At 34.8% G+C, this 21,681-nt stretch overlaps 1 protein-coding gene across 1 annotated transcript in view; it reads right to left on the bottom strand.

Moving 5' to 3' along the window:
* LOC133992665 (uncharacterized) overlaps positions 1-20,814 on the bottom strand; it is a 29,831-nt gene extending 9,017 nt beyond the window's left edge. The window contains exons 1-6 of the mRNA XM_062431351.1: positions 20,709-20,814; positions 5,723-5,805; positions 722-949; positions 515-595; positions 165-215; positions 1-32 (exon numbers count right to left, since the gene is read on the bottom strand). The exon at positions 1-32 is cut by the window's left edge and continues 248 nt beyond it. Of these exons, the coding sequence (XP_062287335.1) occupies positions 1-32; positions 165-215; positions 515-595; positions 722-949; positions 5,723-5,805; positions 20,709-20,814 (581 nt within the window). The remainder of the gene's footprint in view (positions 33-164; positions 216-514; positions 596-721; positions 950-5,722; positions 5,806-20,708) is intronic.
* Between the last annotated feature and the right edge of the window lie 867 nt (positions 20,815-21,681).

Below are 21,681 nucleotides of genomic sequence, written 5' to 3'. Positions count from 1 at the left end.
ATCCCAGAGGATCCCAGAGGATCCCCGAGGATCTCCGAGGATCAGTTTAAATAGTCAGTTCAGCTACTTTGTGAATTGAGTGAACTGGTCCTTTAATAATCACTTCTCTACTAACCTGCGTGTGTGCAGGCGCTCGCATCCTTGTAGACATTACTGCCTCTAACCTGAGTCTTCCACGTATCCACTTTCTTACCATCGACCTGAACATCAACGTCCTGCAGAGGAGCAACAGCTCAGAGGTTACACACTGACAGGACAGAGGCACAACACATGAAGTGTGTGTGTGTGTGTGTGTGTGTGTGTGTGTGTGTGTGTGTGTGTGTGAGTGTGTGTGTGTGTGTGTGTGTGTGTGTGTGTGTGTGTGTGTGTGTGTGTGTGAGTGTGTGTGTGTGTGTGTGTGTGTGTGTGAGTGTGTGTGTGTGTGTGTGTGTGTGTGTGTGTGTGTGTGTGTGTGTGTGTGTGTGTGTGTGTGTGTGTGTGAACTTCTCCCAAAATATGTCCAGCATATACTTACCAAAGCAGTGAATGGATAGGGTCGATACATAGCATAACGAACAACTCCTTGGTCACCAAATTTGTAAAAGGCAAACCGAAGCTGTAAACATGAAAAGGAGATACAGATATAATTAGCAAATGAAATCCTAAATCGTTTAAAAAAGACTTTATTGATTTGATATAAGAGATGTTCAGATGGAGGCTGATGAAACTGAACAATGCTCACATATTCAGAATTGTCCTTGAAGAGTCTAATGAATGTGTAGCATGTTGCTTTCCCTGTGAGCTGTGGCAGATCCTTATGAGCATCTGATCCTGGTTCATACAGTCTGGTTCTAGTGACCCATTCACCCTTGTTGATTCCTCCACTTTTATCCACCAGAACACAGTCGTTGTTACTTGTGCTGCGTGGGCCTTTGAAACAAACTGAGACTTTGTTGTCGGCAGTGTCGACCTGTTAACATCAGAGATACACAACAAATACATGAGTAACGCTGGTGAAGGTGAATGTGTTCTGTTCTTCTTTCTCTCTCTGGATGTTTGTGTTGTTGAGCTGAAACTATTCTAGTGTTTCTGTTACCATGGTAACTGAAACGCGGCCCTGTTTCAGTTACCATGGTAACTGACTGTGTGAACCTAAAAAAACTCTGAGTTTCTCACCGTCTCCTCTCTATTAAAGAGCCAGACACGCTGTTTCATTTCCTCATTCATTCAGTCATTATCAAAGTATATTAAAGCATATTAAAGTATATTAAAGTATATTAAAGTATATTAAAGTATATTAAAGTATATTAAAGTATATTAAAACATATTAAAGCATATTAAAACATATTAAAGTATATTAAAGTATATTAAAGTATATTAAAACATATTAAAGCATATTAAAGTATATTAAAGTATATTATAACATATTAAAGCATATTAAAGTATATTAAAGTATATTAAAGTATATTAAAGTATATTAAAACATATTAAAGCATATTAAAGTATATTAAAACATATTAAAGTATATTAAAACATATTAAAACATATTAAAGCATATTAAAGTATATTAAAACATATTAAAGTATATTAAAGTATATTAAAGCATATTAAAGCATATTAAAACATATTAAAGTATATTAAAGTATATTAAAGTATATTAAAGCATATTAAAACATATTAAAACATATTAAAGTATATTAAAACATATTAAAGCATATTAAAGTATATTAAAGTATATTAAAACATATTAAAGTATATTAAAGCATATTAAAACATATTAAAGTATATTAAAACATATTAAAACATATTAAAGTATATTAAAACATATTAAAGTATATTAAAGTATATTAAAGCATATTAAAGCATATTAAAGTATATTAAAGCATATTAAAACATATTAAAACATATTAAAGTATATTAAAACATATTAAAGTATATTAAAGTATATTAAAGCGTATTAAAGCATATTAAAGCATATTAAAGCATATTAAAGTATATTAAAACATATTAAAGCATATTAAAACATATTAAAACGTATTAAAGTATATTAAAGTATATTAAAGCATATTAAAGTATATTAAAGTATATTAAAGCATATTAAAGTATATTAAAGCGTATTAAAGTATATTAAAGCATATTAAAGTATATTAAAGCATATTAAAACATATTAAAGTATATTAAAACATATTAAAACATATTAAAGTATATTAAAACATATTAAAGTATATTAAAGTATATTAAAGCATATTAAAGCATATTAAAGTATATTAAAGCATATTAAAACATATTAAAACATATTAAAGTATATTAAAGCATATTAAAACATATTAAAACATATTAAAGTATATTAAAACATATTAAAGTATATTAAAGTATATTAAAGCGTATTAAAGCATATTAAAGCATATTAAAGCATATTAAAGTATATTAAAACATATTAAAGCGTATTAAAGTATATTAAAACATATTAAAGCATATTAAAACATATTAAAACGTATTAAAGTATATTAAAGTATATTAAAGCATATTAAAGTATATTAAAGTATATTAAAGCATATTAAAGTATATTAAAGCGTATTAAAGTATATTAAAGCATATTAAAGCATATTAAAGTATATTAAAGCGTATTAAAGTATATTAAAGCATATTAAAGCATATTAAAGTATATTAAAGCGTATTAAAGTATATTAAAGCATATTAAAGTATATTAAAGTATATTAAAGTATATTAAAGCATATTAAAGCATATTAAAGTATATTAAAGCGTATTAAAGTATATTAAAGCATATTAAAGTATATTAAAGTATATTAAAGTATATTAAAACATATTAAAACATATTAAAACGTATTAAAGCATATTAAAACATATTAAAACATATTAAAACGTATTAAAGCATATTAAAACATATTAAAACATATTAAAACATATTAAAACATATTAAAACATATTAAAACGTATTAAAGCATATTAAAACATATTAAAACATATTAAAACATATTAAAACGTATTAAAGCATATTAAAACATATTAAAGTATAATAAAACATATTAAAGTGTATTAAAGCATATTAAAACATATTAAAGTATAATAAAACATATTAAAGCGTATTAAAGCATATTAAAACATATTAAAACATATTAAAACATATTAAAGCATATTAAAACATATTAAAGTATAATAAAACATATTAAAGCATATTAAAACATATTAAAGTATATTAAAACATATTAAAGTGTATTAAAGCATATTAAAGTATATTAAAACATATTAAAGCATATTAAAACATATTAAAACATATTAAAGTATATTAAAGCATATTAAAGTATATTAAAACGTATTAAAGTATATTAAAACATATTAAAGTATATTAAAACATATTAAAGCATATTAAAGCATATTAAAGTATATTAAAACATATTAAAACATATTAAAGTATATTAAAACATATTAAAGTGTATTAAAGCATATTAAAACATATTAAAGCATATTAAAGCATATTAAAGTATATTAAAACATATTAAAACATATTAAAGTATATTAAAACATATTAAAGTATATTAAAACATATTAAAACATATTAAAACATATTAAAACATATTAAAGCATATTAAAGTATATTAAAACGTATTAAAGTATATTAAAGTATATTAAAACGTATTAAAGTATATTAAAACATATTAAAGCATATTAAAACATATTAAAACGTATTAAAGCATATTAAAGTATATTAAAGTATATTAAAGTATATTAAAACATATTAAAGTATATTAAAACATATTAAAGCATATTAAAGCATATTAAAGTATATTAAAGTATATTAAAACATATTAAAGTATATTAAAGTATATTAAAACATATTAAAGTATATTAAAGTATATTAAAACATATTAAAGCATATTAAAGTATATTAAAACGTATTAAAGTATATTAAAGTATATTAAAGTATATTAAAACATATTAAAGTATATTAAAGTATATTAAAGTATATTAAAACATATTAAAGTATATTAAAGTATATTAAAGTATATTAAAACGTATTAAAGCATATTAAAGCATATTAAAGTATATTAAAGTATATTAAAGTATATTAAAACATATTAAAGTATATTAAAGTATATTAAAGCATATTAAAGCGTATTAAAGCAAATTAAAGTATATTAAAGCATATTAAAGCATATTAAAGTATATTAAAGCATATTAAAACATATTAAAGTATATTAAAGTATATTAAAGCATATTAAAGTATATTAAAGTATATTAAAGCATATTAAAGTATATTAAAGTATATTAAAGCATATTAAAGTATATTAAAGTATATTAAAGTATATTAAAACATATTAAAGTATATTAAAGTATATTAAAACATATTAAAGCATATTAAAGTATATTAAATCGTATTAAAGTATATTAAAGTATATTAAAGTATATTAAAACATATTAAAGCATATTAAAACATATTAAAGTATATTAAAGCATATTAAAGTATATTAAAACGTATTAAAGCATATTAAAGTATATTAAAGTATATTAAAATATATTAAAGCATATTAAAGTATATTAAAGTATATTAAAACATATTAAAGTATATTAAAGTATATTAAAGTATATTAAAACATATTAAAACATATTAAAGCATATTAAAGCATATTAAAGCATATTAAAACATATTAAAGCATATTAAAGCATATTAAAGCATATTAAAACATATTAAAGTATATTAAAGTATATTAAATTATATTAAAACATATTAAAGTATATAAAAACATATTAAAGTATATTAAAGCATTTTAAAGTATATAAAAACATATTAAAGTATATTAAAGCATATTAAAGCATATTAAAACATATTAAAGCGTATTAAAACATATTAAAGTGTATTAAAGTATATTAAAGCATATTAAAGCATATTAAAGTGTATTAAAACATATTAAAGCTTATTAAAGCATATTAAAGCATATTAAAGCATATTAAAACATATTAAAGCATATTAAAGTATATTAAAGCGTATTAAAGCATATTAAAGTGTATTAAAACATATTAAAGCGTATTAAAGCGTATTAAAGCATATTAAAGCATATTAAAACATATTAAAGCATATTAAAGCATATTAAAGCGTATTAATGCGTATTAAAGTGATTTATTTATGTTCAATATATTTTCCATGGTGAGCAGTGATATAGAGTCTCTTTCTCTATACTCTAAACCAACTTCACAGACCTCAAACATTATGTGAAAAAACAAACAATTAAAAATTGTGCTTCACATAATAATGATAGTATAAGAACACTTCTGTGTAAAGCTCTGCATAGTTATAAAAACCTAATTGTGTATGAAATGCGCTATATAAATAAAGCTGCCTTGCCCTAATAGCTACTGATGAATAATGTTTACTACAAAGAACATTCTGCTGAACTATCTCATTAAAAGCAATGTTTGCCACATATTCTTCAGCCCTGAATAGTATCTGCAACTGCAAGCAGTAAGTAAAGAAGTAACACTTTATTTATATTATGCCTTTTTTAACACAAGACATAGACAAGCAAAGAAAGAGATTGAGAACATTTTTAAAAACACATTGAAGAATACATGCAGACATACGATCACAGAAAGCATACAGCAACCAGTCTCCACTCAGAGCACACACAGCTGAAGTTATCAAACGTTATGGAAAAGTAAAAGTGAAGCATTGTTCCAGACACAAAGGATCAGCGAGGACAAAGACAGGAAGATTCATCTTACTTACATACAAGTTCTGGTAAACTTTTCCAAAGAAGACAAAGGGACACGATTTGATGTCTATGTTAGTGCTGGTTGTAAATTCAGCTCCTGTTGAAAAGGAGACATGGTGAGAGTCAGTTAGTGAACTGAAGTCAGTCAGCAGGTTGGACCACAGCTAAAAACTGCATAAACTAATGTTAAAGAACAAAGAGCTCTGAGGAGCCTCAGCAGCCATGTAGACTCACAGAGCAACATTTTAGGTCCATAATCACAAACAAGCTGACTCAAAGTTCAGTAACAAGTCAGCTGGACAATGACCTTCCTGTTTTTGTTGTTCAATGAAAGAATTGATTAACCCTTACTTATGCCTCACTTAAAAAACGTTCCTTTGAGTTCATTAGGGACAAAAATGTCAGCGTAAAAAATATTAAAAATTAAATATTTGTATTCAGTTTCAGTCCTGATAATAAATATCAAATATTCATTTTCAGAATTTTAAGCTTTTAAATGCCAGTTTGTTTACATATAACGCCTGTTTTTAAAATGAAAAAAACACACAAAAAATGAATTATTTCCTATATACTAAATGCAAAGTGATTTTTTTCACACTCTGGGATATGTAAATCTTTAGCAACAACATTGATTTTTATGCATTTTCTTTTTTTGTGCAGTGTCAGATTTAAAAAAAAACAAAAACAAACTCCCTCTGGAATCATTAGGAACAAAAATTTCCCATTGAAACCCATTTTAACTACATTTTTAACCCCCCTGCCAAAAAAATGACTCTTTCATTCATTCCTGTAACATTTATTCTGGGCTGTGGTTTGGGAGACAGGCCTTCAAACTAAATGTTAGTTTTTATTGTTTTTCACCAGATATAAACATCATTCATCTGTATTTTACCTATGGGACAATTCCACAGTCCTGCTCCTTCTGAATTATCATTTTCTAGAAACATTTAGCCTAATAAATAATTTCCAGTGTTCAAAACAAACCCAAATAATATTCTGGGTTGTTAAATATAATACAAATAAATATAAAGACAAATAATTAATAAATAATAGAAACACATTCTGCTAGTAAAAATTAATACCGAGCAGTAGGGGAAAACTTTTTACTTTCCTTTGAATTCCTCATAAACCATAAACTGAATAAATTCCCTTTTAATTTGTAATGAAAGTCTAAAGTGTCAGGTAGGAATAGAGAGGTCTTACTCTCCTTCTGCTGATTCTGTTCTAAAGATATGAACCGTCAAATATGTCTTGTGCACTTGTGACAAACAACCCTACTATGAGGTTGGTAGTAAGACATCATGGAGGTTGGTTGTCCCTGTGTTATTTTAATGGGGAAACATAAAAAATGTATACAGTCTTAAAATCTTTAAAATGTTTAGTTTCGTTGAAATACAACAACCTAACATCTCCTGCACCAAGAGAACATAAACAGGAACAATCATTCTGTTAAGTGCCTTTTTTATCCTTATATAATAATATTATACAGTTTATCTCTCTGACTGCTCTGAGCTTCACATCTGGAGGAGTCTGGCTCTTTGTTTGTCTTCCTGACAAAGTTCCTGCTCATTTTACTCTCTTAACAGAAAGAAAGAACTAGATATATGAAACCATATATGTAGTATATACCAATATGTGACAAGCTGCACCAACTGGGATTTTTCTCTACCAGCAAAGTTATAAACCACATGTTTTGGTGTAGCTAAGAAAAAACCTCCCTACCTATCGCTCTCTCTTCATACTTTTTAATGGTAATGATGTTTTATTATAAACTCATTGTGTAAAAGAAGAGAAACACTGAAGAGTTGGATATTTTCATTTTCACATGAAAAAACACTAAACGTCCTCTCACCTCCATGTGAAGCAGTTTACTCCAGAAATGATCTGAAGTAACATCTCAACTAAACTCTGAAACTTTCAGTACCGAAACTTTTTAACAACAGCGCCCTCTAGAGACCGAGATCTGATGAATGTGACAACCAACCCCATTCTCCCCTACACAGTACACAGAATGAATACTGAGCGGTACACAGAATGAATACTGAGCAGTACACAGAATGAATACTGAGCAGTACACAGAATGAATACTGAGCAGTACACAGAATGAATACTGAGCAGTACACAGAATGAATACTGAGCAGTACACAGAATGAATACTGAGCAGTACACAGAATGAATACTGAGCAGTACACAGAATGAATACTGAGCAGTACACAGACTGAATATTGAGCAGTACACAGAATGAATATTGAGCAGTACACAGAATGAATACTGAGCAGTACACAGACTGAATATTGAGCAGTACACAGAATGAATACTGAGCAGTACACAGACTGAATATTGAGCAGTACACAGAATGAATACTGAGCAGTACACAGAATGAATACTGAGCAGTACACAGAATGAATACTGAGCAGTACACAGAATGAATACTGAGCAGTACACAGACTGAATACTGAGCAGTACACAGTATAAGTCATGTGTGTTCTTACCTGAAACATGGCTGACTGCAGCCAGGGAGAGCAGCAGGATGAAGATGAGCATGGTGAAGGATACCAATCAGCTGACAGAGAGCTGGAGGACACACAGTCACATATATCTGACATCCAATCAATTCAATGTAAATCAGTTCAGTTGACTTTATTTCAGAGCATGTGTCACAGTGGGAAAAGATCCCATTTCCATCACTCATCACATAAATACACAGCACAGCAATCATTCAGTCTGTCCTCTGTATGTCCAAACAGGACATTTATTAAAAATAGATACAGTAAATACAACTGAGATACAGCTGAAGCATGACAAAAATAAATACATAAAATAAATAGTGGATTAGAGTGGGAGCTCGATCCTTTTTACTGGTTACTGCTTTCAGAGAATCAATGTAATGAGATCATTAAACTAAACACTGCTCTGAAGTTTGGGGGAGATTTGCAAATGATGACGTGTGTATGTGCAATTTATTTACTTTATAATTAAATTAATTCTGTCTGTTGCAGCGAATAGATTCCAGGTCTTTGTTACTTAGCTTCATGCTGTCATCTGAATCACAGAAATATTATCTTTCCAAAACTTAAGCAAATGTTCACAGTTATATAATAAGAACATTAGCTACTGTAAACGTGAAGAAGAATCACTGATTGGTTTGATCATTTTAATCTTAGACTATGGATGTAAGATCATTGTTTTTGCCTCATCAATCAGTTCGTTTACAAGCAGCAAAAAATTCGAATTTCTGATCGTATCAGACATAGTTTGGACTTTTAAAATGCTTGTAAATACCGTAGTCCCATTTACATCAGACCTACAGCGGACCTACTTCGGACCATAACGGACATCTCAAAATCGGATAAGAACACCTAGATAATTTGTTCATATTTGGCATTTTAACGCCATGTATACTCAGACAAGTGATCCGGTCTTATGCATGTCTTTATCTGATACGATCAGAAATTCAATTTTTTTGCTGCATGTAAACGTACTGACTGTGTGTCCTGTGGAATGAATGTTGTTATCTTTAAGGAGGCCCATTGCTCATCTTCTAACTTGGCCCATTTCCAAATAAGGTAGAAGGCGTGGGGACCCATTACAAGGTGTCAACAAAGTATTTACGTTGGGATGTTCTTGTTTTGGGGTTGTATATCCAGTGTAGGATTTACATATGCATGTATGTTCTGCTCCGTGGTCGTCTTCTATTGGGTAAAATTATATAGACTTATATATTTGACCAATCACAGTTGATTTCTTTGTTCTCTTAGAAACTATACTAGTTTAGGCATACTCTTTGCTCGTTGAGATGAGCTGATGTCATTCTGTATGTATGCTGTCTCCTTATTGTACAATAATAATTGTTTAATCTTCAACCTTTGTGGTAAGTGTTTGCAGACAATTTCCACCACACTATACTTTTATTCTCTTATAAAACGTACAGCTTTTATCACTGTCAGTAAACCTACCAATAATATTGTTACAGGAATAACACTAGTCCTTTTACTTTGCTGGCAATACAAGTAATACCTTGTATGTGAGCATTCAAAGGCAACACTCAAAAGCTTTAATTATCTTATCAGTAACATGATCCATTATTATGTTGTTCTAACATTTTTAATATTTAATGTTCAGGCACGTCAGTGTTAAAATATTCATTTATTATGTATTGTTTGGTAAAACAAATAGTTGTAATGATCTGTGTCAGGTAGAATAGCTTTGCTCATAGAAACTTACCCTTTTAGGTCCCTGGTGAGGCTAAAGGGTTAAAGATGCGATGGATTGAGCAATCAGTTCAGAGAGACATAGATGAGTGGTCAGGTTGTCTTACCTTCTGGAGGCTTTCCGACCAATCAGGAGGAAATTGTTCTCTTGTGAGGCTTCGGCACCAAGGGCTGCAGTGTTAAACTGCAATGCTCTTCTCTCACACCACATCCTACATTTATAGGGATGAAATCAGGGCAGACTGGTTTCACTGGATTCAGTGTTTGTGGGCGGGTCGTATGTAACGTCATTTTCCAACTCATACAATGTTAATGCATATTAACAAATAAGATATAACACGCAGTTAGGAAAAAATGCAAGAACTCAGGGTCCAGTCATTGAAGAACATTTGATAGCCTGGCCAGAGTTTGGCCAGTTGTCTAATGTTTTAAAATGTCGTTATTTTTTGTAGATTCAAGCCTCAGATTACTTGAGTTGCTTCCTTTTGATGAGCACAAAAAAGGTTTGAATCAAATTAACGTTTTTAATTTGTTGATGTTTTCACAAACTCCCGCAACATGGCAAAGAAGTATGAAATAAGACCCATATTGGCCAGCTATGATAACACATTTTATGTTTTAGCCTTTACATTTTGAACCATAAGTTTCACAAAAAAAACTATTTTACTTCCTGGATTCTGTGTCTGGGAAAATCTTTCCGTATGAGCCTCACCCATTTGCACCTTGTGAGACTTTCTGACATTTTTTTGATTTTTTTGACATTTTGATAGAATACACTCATCCATCAAAACTCATAAAGTTTGATGTTGCTCTGCTATATTCCTCGCAGGTGTCTTACTTTTGCATATCGACACAATTATCATGCAATTGGTTCCAGCTTTGAGAAAAACAAAAACAAACTGTTATGCAAGTCGTTTTTTACATAACCAGCCTACATATCATTTGATTACTTCTTCATTTCCAATAGTCCTGATTGACTATTTGATGTGTTTTAGTTAACAGTATCCAGGAACAAAAGCATGAAAGCTCAGAACACTTTACAGACAGTTTTAGTTTTGTTCATATCTTCATATGTTGTGCTTCTGTCCTGTGACAGTAACCATGCTGATTATAAGGCTGCATTTAAAACATTCAACAGCAAAATCTCTTTCCCCAAACAGAGTTTGTGTTTTGTCTGGATAATTCACACAACAGAAAAGAGTAGTTCCAGATTTGGGGCAGGTGTACCAACTATTTTATTAAGATTTCTTCTTCATTTGACATCTGAATCAAATATCATATGATCCTATGACGTAACATCTATTTGCATGCAATGTGACATTTAAACAATCTTCCTGAGGGACATTCTTCTTCAAAGTAGTAACCAATCAGATGACTACCTCTTATATGCAAATTTAACCTAACCCTAACTCGGCCCCATTATGAGACAATTATTTAGGCGGTGCAGTGTGACAGGGTATAATCATGACTTCTTGCTTTGTTGTTTTTTTGCTGCAGGGCCTCTTAGCCGGTGGATCCAGTTCTGACTGCAGAAGATGATTTAGTGATGATGAGCATCACACAGGAATGTTATACAGGTGTGTGTGTGTGTGTGTGTGTGTGTGTGTGTGTGTGTGTGTGTGTGTGTGTGTGTGTGTGTGTGTGTGTGTGTGTGTGTGTGTGTGTGTGTGTGTGTGTGTGTGTGTGTGTGTGTGTGTGTGTGAGTGAGTTCAAACCCGCCCTCATGCAAACCAAACCTCTACACAGAGAGCAGTGCACAGCTGCAGCCCTCACACACCTCCTCCCCTGCCCCCACCAGCCAGGTAACACATAAAGCCCAAATCAATAATAGACATTACGTGATGACCACCGAGGAGAATGCTGCTTTAGAGAATGGTAATGCTCACTCTTCACTCCTCACTTCAAAATGACACTTTGTACACTTCTTTTGTTCTGACGGGAAAAAAACATGTTTCTTATTTTGCAACCAGTACACTGATCTATCATTGTAGCTGCCTAGCTTGATAAAAACCTCTCCATGTGTGTATATTCCAAGAAATAAGACGACAGTGATTGACTGATCAGTGCTATAGTCCAATTGATATTAACATATTGACATAAATAAATATGCAATTACATTCAACATGTGCCTGTAATGTTTTTTTGTGTCTCACACTGCTATAATAAGGCAGCAGGCAGTTCCACATGCCGCACAAAGTGCCCTTATTTTTCACTGAGCACCTGCCCCCTAAAATGTCTGTGCACGCCACTGCTCATCAGGCATTAGCTCTCCTCTCTGCTGTGGTATCTTTTTATGTGCATCACATCTTTAGAACACTTTGTTTATAATCCAGCATAAAAACAAAAATACTCTACATATGCATACTAAAGACATGTATAACATGTAATAATATGGCTGTGCTGTTCATATTATCAAAACTTCCAGCATGTATCACCGCTCCATGTCATATCATATGAAGTACTTCATTCAGGGTTCTGGTGATGTCTCTCATAATTAACAGCTCTGCCTCTTTCACATGAATGCACTCATAGCTGGTAAACCCAGAATGAACAGAGCTGGCTGATAACCAGATTCATGATACCGGTGATCCAGGACAGCCAATATTAGACTCAGTGAAGCAGCAAACTCAAAGGCAGACAGACTAAGTCGAACTAGCTTCGTGGTACAGACCTCAGGATCCATCAAAATACAAATAACCAACAAAAGAAAACATCTAATTCAAGTTGGTCACAAATACAGACTGCTGGTGTTGAGGCTGGGAGGAGAGAGAGTGAGCCAAGATTCATGCACCCTCTTTTATTGTTTTTACCCCCAATTAGGCTGGACAACATCCATCTGAGGGAAGAGCACAGGACATTGAGAGACTCAAAAGATGCACATCAAAACCAGAGGAGGGAAGTGTGTAACAAGTAAAAAAAACTAATTTAGCAACTATACACAAAATTAATCATTTAATTATTGGCAGAAGGCAAGTACAGCTGGCAGCGCTGTCAGGGCTAGTTGCTCTTAAACAGGAACACACCAGCATGCCGGCTACATGCTCATTCCAGCTATCAGACGAAGCTATTTTGCTGCAAATTCGATTTTTACATCCAACTAACACATTCTTAGAAAGTTTGTGTTGAAATGGACTTAAACTGTGTTAAATTATTTCACATCAGTGGGTGTGTGTTGTGTTTATTCCGGCACATGCACTGTGTTAATGATATTACACATGAACTGTGTCTGGAAGTTAAACACAAAGATGTGTGAACACGTGTAATACCTATACACGAGGGTGTAACTTTGGTTTGAGAAGTGGGGAGGGACACACACAAAACAATGGGTCTGGGGGGGTCCTCCGCCATAAAAATGTCGATTTGAATCCCATTTCCCGTATTTTATACATACATTTAGAGACTATAGTGATACAAAATCCAGGAAATAATGAAGTTGGTCATAATGATATACTCTGCCAGAAAGTATAGTAGCACCTACATAGACTGGTCAAATCTGGACCGGATTACCTCAAAGAGGCCAAATTCTCTTTAAAACACATTTTCAGAATTGTGAAAGCTTTATTCTATTTGTGAAAATGCAATAAAGGCTGGTTTCACAGTTTTTTTCCATATGTAGACCACTTAGACCATGCAGGAATAGATGGAAAGGCAGTGATCATCTGTAGAGATGATGGCGTGCGGTTAGAAAAATGATAATAAATACATTGGGGGGGGGGGGGGGGGGGGGGGGGGGGGAGCGTGGTTTGAAAAGTGTTTGTGTGTGTGTGTGTGGGGGGGGGCATGTCCTCCCCGTTCCCAGTGGAAATAATGCTCCATCTAACACATTACTTGTTGTCCTTGGCTTAATACTTTAAAACCTTACTTTAACCCCTGCAAAAATATGTTAATATTTAACACAAAATGAGTTCAAGAATATGAAATATACAGTATATAGCACTGCAGGACTTTAATTTCCATGAAATAATACTGAATAACACTTTGAGCAGTAATAAAAGATATAAAACATTCATCAGAGGCATGACAGGGGATGCCACATTACTGGGAGGAAACGTATTGCGGAACAAACTAATGTTTTTCACGTCAGAACAATAAACCTGAATAAATGAGAGGGATGGAGAGATGTTTGACAGGGGCGAAAAGAAAAACAGGCCATGCATCTGAGACACACAAGATTGTTGAAAGTCATCAACCAAAACACAAGTCAATAAAATATAACAGAGCCTATCTTGCTATTGTCTTCACAGTGAATCAGGTGGAAGGTGAGGAGAGACCAGAGTACATTTTATGTCTGAAAACTCACAGCTGACAGTATGAGACCCAACAAATTAAGAAAACACTTAGATACATTACAACCCAGTCACATCAAAAAGCCGCCAGCAGGTGTACCAACTATTTTATTAAGATTTCTTCTTCATTTGACATCTGAATCAAATATCATATGATCCTATGACGTAACATCTATTTGCATGCAATGTGACATTTAAACAATCTTCCTGAGGGACATTCTTCTTCAAAGTAGTAACCAATCAGATGACTACCTCTTATATGCAAATTTAACCTAACCCTAACTTTTTGCTGCAGGGCCTCTTAGCCGGTGGATCCAGTTCTGACTGCAGAAGATGATTTAGTGATGATGAGCATCACACAGGAATGTTATACAGGTGTGTGTGTGTGTGTGTGTGTGTGTGTGTGTGTGTGTGTGTGTGTGTGAGTTCAAACCCGCCCTCATGCAAACCAAACCTCTACACAGAGAGACTAGCTGCACACACACAGATTAATAATATAATATTATACTTAAATGCAACATTTCAATCAGATAGACCTCATCAGCAGTGGCGTGCACAGATAGACACTAAGTGGTGCTAAAGCACCTGCCCTTTGCCCTCTGGACCAAGCAAGTGCCCTTTTGAAAGTTTTTTTTTTTTTTTTTTAACAGTGTACTGCATGTGGCCCATGTTGACATGATAATAAATGCTCGACGATTAAAAGCGTGTGATAATAATGCCCCAATATGAGCCCCCACCCTTCCTCCTCCACACACACCTGTCTTCCTTTGTCAACATGAACGCGCAGAGCGGACACAAACGGAGGCGCGTTGCAGCAGCAGTGCACAGCTGCAGCCCTCACACACCTCCTCCCCTGCCCCACCAGCCAGGTAACACATAAATGAATCAAGTCGAGAGTATTGTTTGCCCCTTAAGCCTCAGTTGCCAAGCTATAGCGACGCTAGCCCAAATCAATAATAGACATTACGTGATGACCACCGAGGAGAATGCTGCTTTAGAGAATGGTAATGCTCACTCTTCACTCCTCACTTCAAAATGACACTTTGTACACTTCTTTTGTTCTGACGGGAAAAAAACATGTTTCTTATTTTGCAACCAGTACACTGATCTATCATTGTAGCTGCCTAGCTTGATAAAAACCTCTCCATGTGTGTATATTCCAAGAAATAAGACGACAGTGATTGACTGATCAGTGCTATAGTCCAATTGATATTAACATATTGACATAAATAAATATGCAATTACATTCAACATGTGCCTGTAATGTTTTTTTGTGTCTCACACTGCTATAATAAGGCAGCCAGCAGTTCCACATGCCGCACAAAGTGCCCTTATTTTTCACTGAGCACCTGCCCCCTAAAATGTCTGTGCACGCCACTGCTCATCAGGCATTAGCTCTCCTCTCTGCTGTGGTATCTTTTTATGTGCATCACATCTTTAGAACACTTTGTTTATAATCCAGCATAAAAACAAAAATACTCTACATATGCATACTAAAGACATGTATAACATGTAATAATATGGCTGTGCTGTTCATATTATCAAAACTTCCAGCATGTATCACCGCTCCATGTCATATCATATGAAGTACTTCATTCAGGGTTCTGGTGATGTCTCTCATAATTAACAGCTCTGCCTCTTTCACATGAATGCACTCATAGCTGGTAAACCCAGAATGAACAGAGCTGGCTGATAACCAGATTCATGATACCGGTGATCCAGGACAGCCAATATTAGACTCAGTGAAGCAGCAAACTCAAAGGCAGACAGACTAAGTCGAACTAGCTTCGTGGTACAGACCTCAGGATCCATCAAAATACAAATAACCAACAAAAGAAAACATCTAATTCAAGTTGGTCACAAATACAGACTGCTGGTGTTGAGGCTGGGAGGAGAGAGAGTGAGCCAAGATTCATGCACCCTCTTTTATTGTTTTTACCCCCAATTAGGCTGGACAACATCCATCTGAGGGAAGAGCACAGGACATTGAGAGACTCAAAAGATGCACATCAAAACCAGAGGAGGGAAGTGTGTAACAAGTAAAAAAAACTAATTTAGCAACTATACACAAAATTAATCATTTAATTATTGGCAGAAGGCAAGTACAGCTGGCAGCGCTGTCAGGGCTAGTTGCTCTTAAACAGGAACACACCAGCATGCCGGCTACATGCTCATTCCAGCTATCAGACGAAGCTATTTTGCTGCAAATTCGATTTTTACATCCAACTAACACATTCTTAGAAAGTTTGTGTTGAAATGGACTTAAACTGTGTTAAATTATTTCACATCAGTGGGTGTGTGTTGTGTTTATTTCGGCACATGCACTGTGTTAATGATATTACACATGAACTGTGTCTGGAAGTTAAACACAAAGATGTGTGAACACGTGTAATACCTATACACGAGGGTGTAACTTTGGTTTGAGAAGTGGGGAGGGACACACACAAAACAATGGGTCTGGGGGGGTCCTCCGCCATAAAAATGTCGATTTGAATCCCATTTCCCGTATTTTATACATACATTTAGAGACTATAGTGATACAAAATCCAGGAAATAATGAAGTTGGTCATAATGATATACTCTGCCAGAAAGTATAGTAGCACCTACATAGACTGGTCAAATCTGGACCGGATTACCTCAAAGAGGCCAAATTCTCTTTAAAACACATTTTCAGAATTGTGAAAGCTTTATTCTATTTGTGAAAATGCAATAAAGGCTGGTTTCACAGTTTTTTTTCCATATGTAGACCACTTTAGACCATGCAGGAATAGATGGAAAGGCAGTGATCATCTGTAGAGATGATGGCGTGCGGTTAGAAAAATGATAATAAATACATTGGGGGGGGGGGGGGGGGGGGCAAGCGTGGTTTGAAAAGTGTTTGTGTGTGTGTGTGTGGGGGGGGGCATGTCCTCCCCGTTCCCAGTGGAAATAATGCTCCATCTAACACATTACTTGTTGTCCTTGGCTTAATACTTTAAAACCTTACTTTAACCCCTGCAAAAATATGTTAATATTTAACACAAAATGAGTTCAAGAATATGAAATATACAGTATATAGCACTGCAGGACTTTAATTTCCATGAAATAATACTGAATAACACTTTGAGCAGTAATAAAAGATATAAAACATTCATCAGAGACATGACAGGGGATGCCACATTACTGGGAGGAAACGTATTGCGGAACAAACTAATGTTTTTCACGTCAGAACAATAAACCTGAATAAATGAGAGGGATGGAGAGATGTTTGACAGGGGCGAAAAGAAAAACAGGCCATGCATCTGAGACACACAAGATTGTTGAAAGTCATCAACCAAAACACAAGTCAATAAAATATAACAGAGCCTATCTTGCTATTGTCTTCACAGTGAATCAGGTGGAAGGTGAGGAGAGACCAGAGTACATTTTATGTCTGAAAACTCACAGCTGACAGTATGAGACCCAACAAATTAAGAAAACACTTAGATACATTACAACCCAGTCACATCAAAAAGCCGCCAGCAGGTGTACCAACTATTTTATTAAGATTTCTTCTTCATTTGACATCTGAATCAAATATCATATGATCCTATGACGTAACATCTATTTGCATGCAATGTGACATTTAAACAATCTTCCTGAGGGACATTCTTCTTCAAAGTAGTAACCAATCAGATGACTACCTCTTATATGCAAATTTAACCTAACCCTAACTTTTTGCTGCAGGGCCTCTTAGCCGGTGGATCCAGTTCTGACTGCAGAAGATGATTTAGTGATGATGAGCATCACACAGGAATGTTATACAGGTGTGTGTGTGTGTGTGTGTGTGTGTGTGTGTGTGTGTGTGTGTGTGTGTGTGTGTGTGTGTGTGTGTGTGTGTGAGTGAGTTCAAACCCGCCCTCATGCAAACCAAACCTCTACACAGAGAGACTAGCTGCACACACACAGATTAATAATATAATATTATACTTAAATGCAACATTTCAATCAGATAGACCTCATCAGCAGTGGCGTGCACAGATAGACACTAAGTGTTGCTAAAGCACCTGCCCTTTGCCCTCTGGACCAAGCAAGTGCCCTTTTGAAAGTTTTTTTTTTTTTTTTTAACAGTGTACTGCATGTGGCCCATGTTGACATGATAATAAATGCTCGACGATTAAAAGCGTGTGATAATAATGCCCCAATATGAGCCCCCACCCTTCCTCCTCCGCACACACCTGTCTTCCTTTGTCAACGTGAACGCGCAGAGCGGACACAAACGGAGGCGCGTTGCAGCAGCAGTGCACAGCTGCAGCCCTCACACACCTCCTCCCCTGCCCCACCAGCCAGGTAACACATAAATGAATCAAGTCGAGAGTATTGTTTGCCCCTTAAGCCTCAGTTGCCAAGCTATAGCGACGCTAGCCCAAATCAATAATAGACATTACGTGATGACCACCGAGGAGAATGCTGCTTTAGAGAATGGTAATGCTCACTCTTCACTCCTCACTTCAAAATGACACTTTGTACACTTCTTTTGTTCTGACGGGAAAAAAACATGTTTCTTATTTTGCAACCAGTACACTGATCTATCATTGTAGCTGCCTAGCTTGATAAAAACCTCTCCATGTGTGTATATTCCAAGAAATAAGACGACAGTGATTGACTGATCAGTGCTATAGTCCAATTGATATTAACATATTGACATAAATAAATATGCAATTACATTCAACATGTGCCTGTAATGTTTTTTTGTGTCTCACACTGCTATAATAAGGCAGCCAGCAGTTCCACATGCCGCACAAAGTGCCCTTATTTTTCACTGAGCACCTGCCCCCTAAAATGTCTGTGCACGCCACTGCTCATCAGGCATTAGCTCTCCTCTCTGCTGTGGTATCTTTTTATGTGCATCACATCTTTAGAACACTTTGTTTATAATCCAGCATAAAAACAAAAATACTCTACATATGCATACTAAAGACATGTATAACATGTAATAATATGGCTGTGCTGTTCATATTATCAAAACTTCCAGCATGTATCACCGCTCCATGTCATATCATATGAAGTACTTCATTCAGGGTTCTGGTGATGTCTCTCATAATTAACAGCTCTGCCTCTTTCACATGAATGCACTCATAGCTGGTAAACCCAGAATGAACAGAGCTGGCTGATAACCAGATTCATGATACCGGTGATCCAGGACAGCCAATATTAGACTCAGTGAAGCAGCAAACTCAAAGGCAGACAGACTAAGTCGAACTAGCTTCGTGGTACAGACCTCAGGATCCATCAAAATACAAATAACCAACAAAAGAAAACATCTAATTCAAGTTGGTCACAAATACAGACTGCTGGTGTTGAGGCTGGGAGGAGAGAGAGTGAGCCAAGATTCATGCACCCTCTTTTATTGTTTTTACCCCCAATTAGGCTGGACAACATCCATCTGAGGGAAGAGCACAGGACATTGAGAGACTCAAAAGATGCACATCAAAACCAGAGGAGGGAAGTGTGTAACAAGTAAAAAAAACTAATTTAGCAACTATACACAAAATTAATCATTTAATTATTGGCAGAAGGCAAGTACAGCTGGCAGCGCTGTCAGGGCTAGTTGCTCTTAAACAGGAACACACCAGCATGCCGGCTACATGCTCATTCCAGCTATCAGACGAAGCTATTTTGCTGCAAATTCGATTTTTACATCCAACTAACACATTCTTAGAAAGTTTGTGTTGAAATGGACTTAAACTGTGTTAAATTATTTCACATCAGTGGGTGTGTGTTGTGTTTATTTCGGCACATGCACTGTGTTAATGATATTACACATGAACTGTGTCTGGAAGTTAAACACAAAGATGTGTGAACACGTGTAATACCTATACACGAGGGTGTAACTTTGGTTTGAGAAGTGGGGAGGGACACACACAAAACAATGGGTCTCGGGGTCCTCCGCCATAAAAATGTCGATTTGAATCCCTGTAAGAGCAAATTTGATGTTAATTGTCTTGTCTTGTCTTGTCATGGTCTGATTATGATTGGCGGGTCAGCCTATATAATGTGTAACCTTATGGGGGCTCGTCAGGTGTTTTCCAATCGGAAGAGGGAAAACAGTTTTTGACTGCTTCTCTGCGCTGTGCTGCGCTGCGCACGGTATGCTTCATGCGGATATGTATATGAGATAATGTATGACTTAAAGCATAAGATGTCAAATAAATGGAATTGTTTGCATCTATACTAAAAAAGCAACTGGACTCTCATTCATCCGTTATGCAAAATCAAAGCGTGTCAAGAAGTTTCCTGTTGAAATGCCTCAGTGGCTTAAAGCATTGGCTTAGCTTCTATAGTTAAAGTCAAAAACTGTCTGAAAGATCGACAACAGTTGCTGGAGCGGCAAGTTGGACTTTTGTTCCCGTGTTGGTGTTAAACGCGAAGAAAAGGTTGGAAATTGGTCCTTTGTTGCGTTTGGTGGTGGACACGAGGAACAGAGAGCCATGGTATAGGCCTTGGGGGACGATCGTTGCATCAGCTGAGCGTCAGCTGCTCACCTGCCGACTGGAAACGCCGGTGAGGAGACCCAACTCGAGGAGGATCGGGCGAGGAGACGCTGGTGATAACGCCGAAGAACTTCTCACGGCCACAGTCTTCAGCCATAGGTAAGGTAGCGTTACCATTGATAAGAGATGGCCATCTAATCTAAAAGTGTGCACACGTATGGGCGTAATCCCAATGCATTGGTTGCTGAAGTGAAAAAACATTTGACTGGGTTTGATCGACATGTTGTGGACTGTCGGACTTTAAATGGAGGACTTGGGGACTAATGTGGACACATCGTCGGGTGTCCATGCGCCAGTTGCTGCCGGCAAACCGGACTCTGTGGCCGCCGGCGGTAGCGACACACGGAAAAGCCAACGAGTGGTCAAACTTTCCGTTAAAGGACTCGCAGACAAGATCGACCGACTACAAACTGTTCGAAAGGTTAAACTAAACAAAGCAGGTGCTTTAAGGAAATCAATACAAGAGTCTATGCAAAGAATTAAAATGTCTGAGGTAAAAGGTTCTCTACATGGGTTTATTGAACTGTGTGATGAAATAAGATGTATGCATGATTCTGTGATGATTTTGTTGCCACAGGAGGAACAGGAAAGGCATGAAACATGGTTCAAGGCTAAAATGATGTTCAATGATGAATTTATTGATGAAGTTGAAATGTGGGTGAAATCAAATGAAAATCAAGTGTCTGAAATTGAGAATAATGGTGATAAAGGTGTTGAACATGATGGTATAAATCCAAATGACAGTGTTTCTAATGTGGGTAAAAATTCAGACAAAAGTTTCACAAGCCACAGGTCAAGCACTGCTTCCTCTGTAAAAATAAAAGCAACAGCACAAAAGGCTGCAATCATGGCTCGAATGGCAGCCATAAAGGAACGACATGCACTGGAGGAACAAGAGCAAAAAAAAAAAAAGGAACAGCTCGAATTTGAGACAGAGCTTGCTGCATCTGATGCTATGTTGGCA

The sequence above is a fragment of the Scomber scombrus genome, chromosome 13, assembly GCF_963691925.1.
Source record: "Scomber scombrus chromosome 13, fScoSco1.1, whole genome shotgun sequence".
NCBI classification, from domain to species: Eukaryota; Metazoa; Chordata; class Actinopteri; order Scombriformes; family Scombridae; genus Scomber; species Scomber scombrus.
The sequence above is the reverse complement of the archived record's forward strand: the minus strand, read 5'-3'. Positions and strand labels throughout refer to the sequence as shown.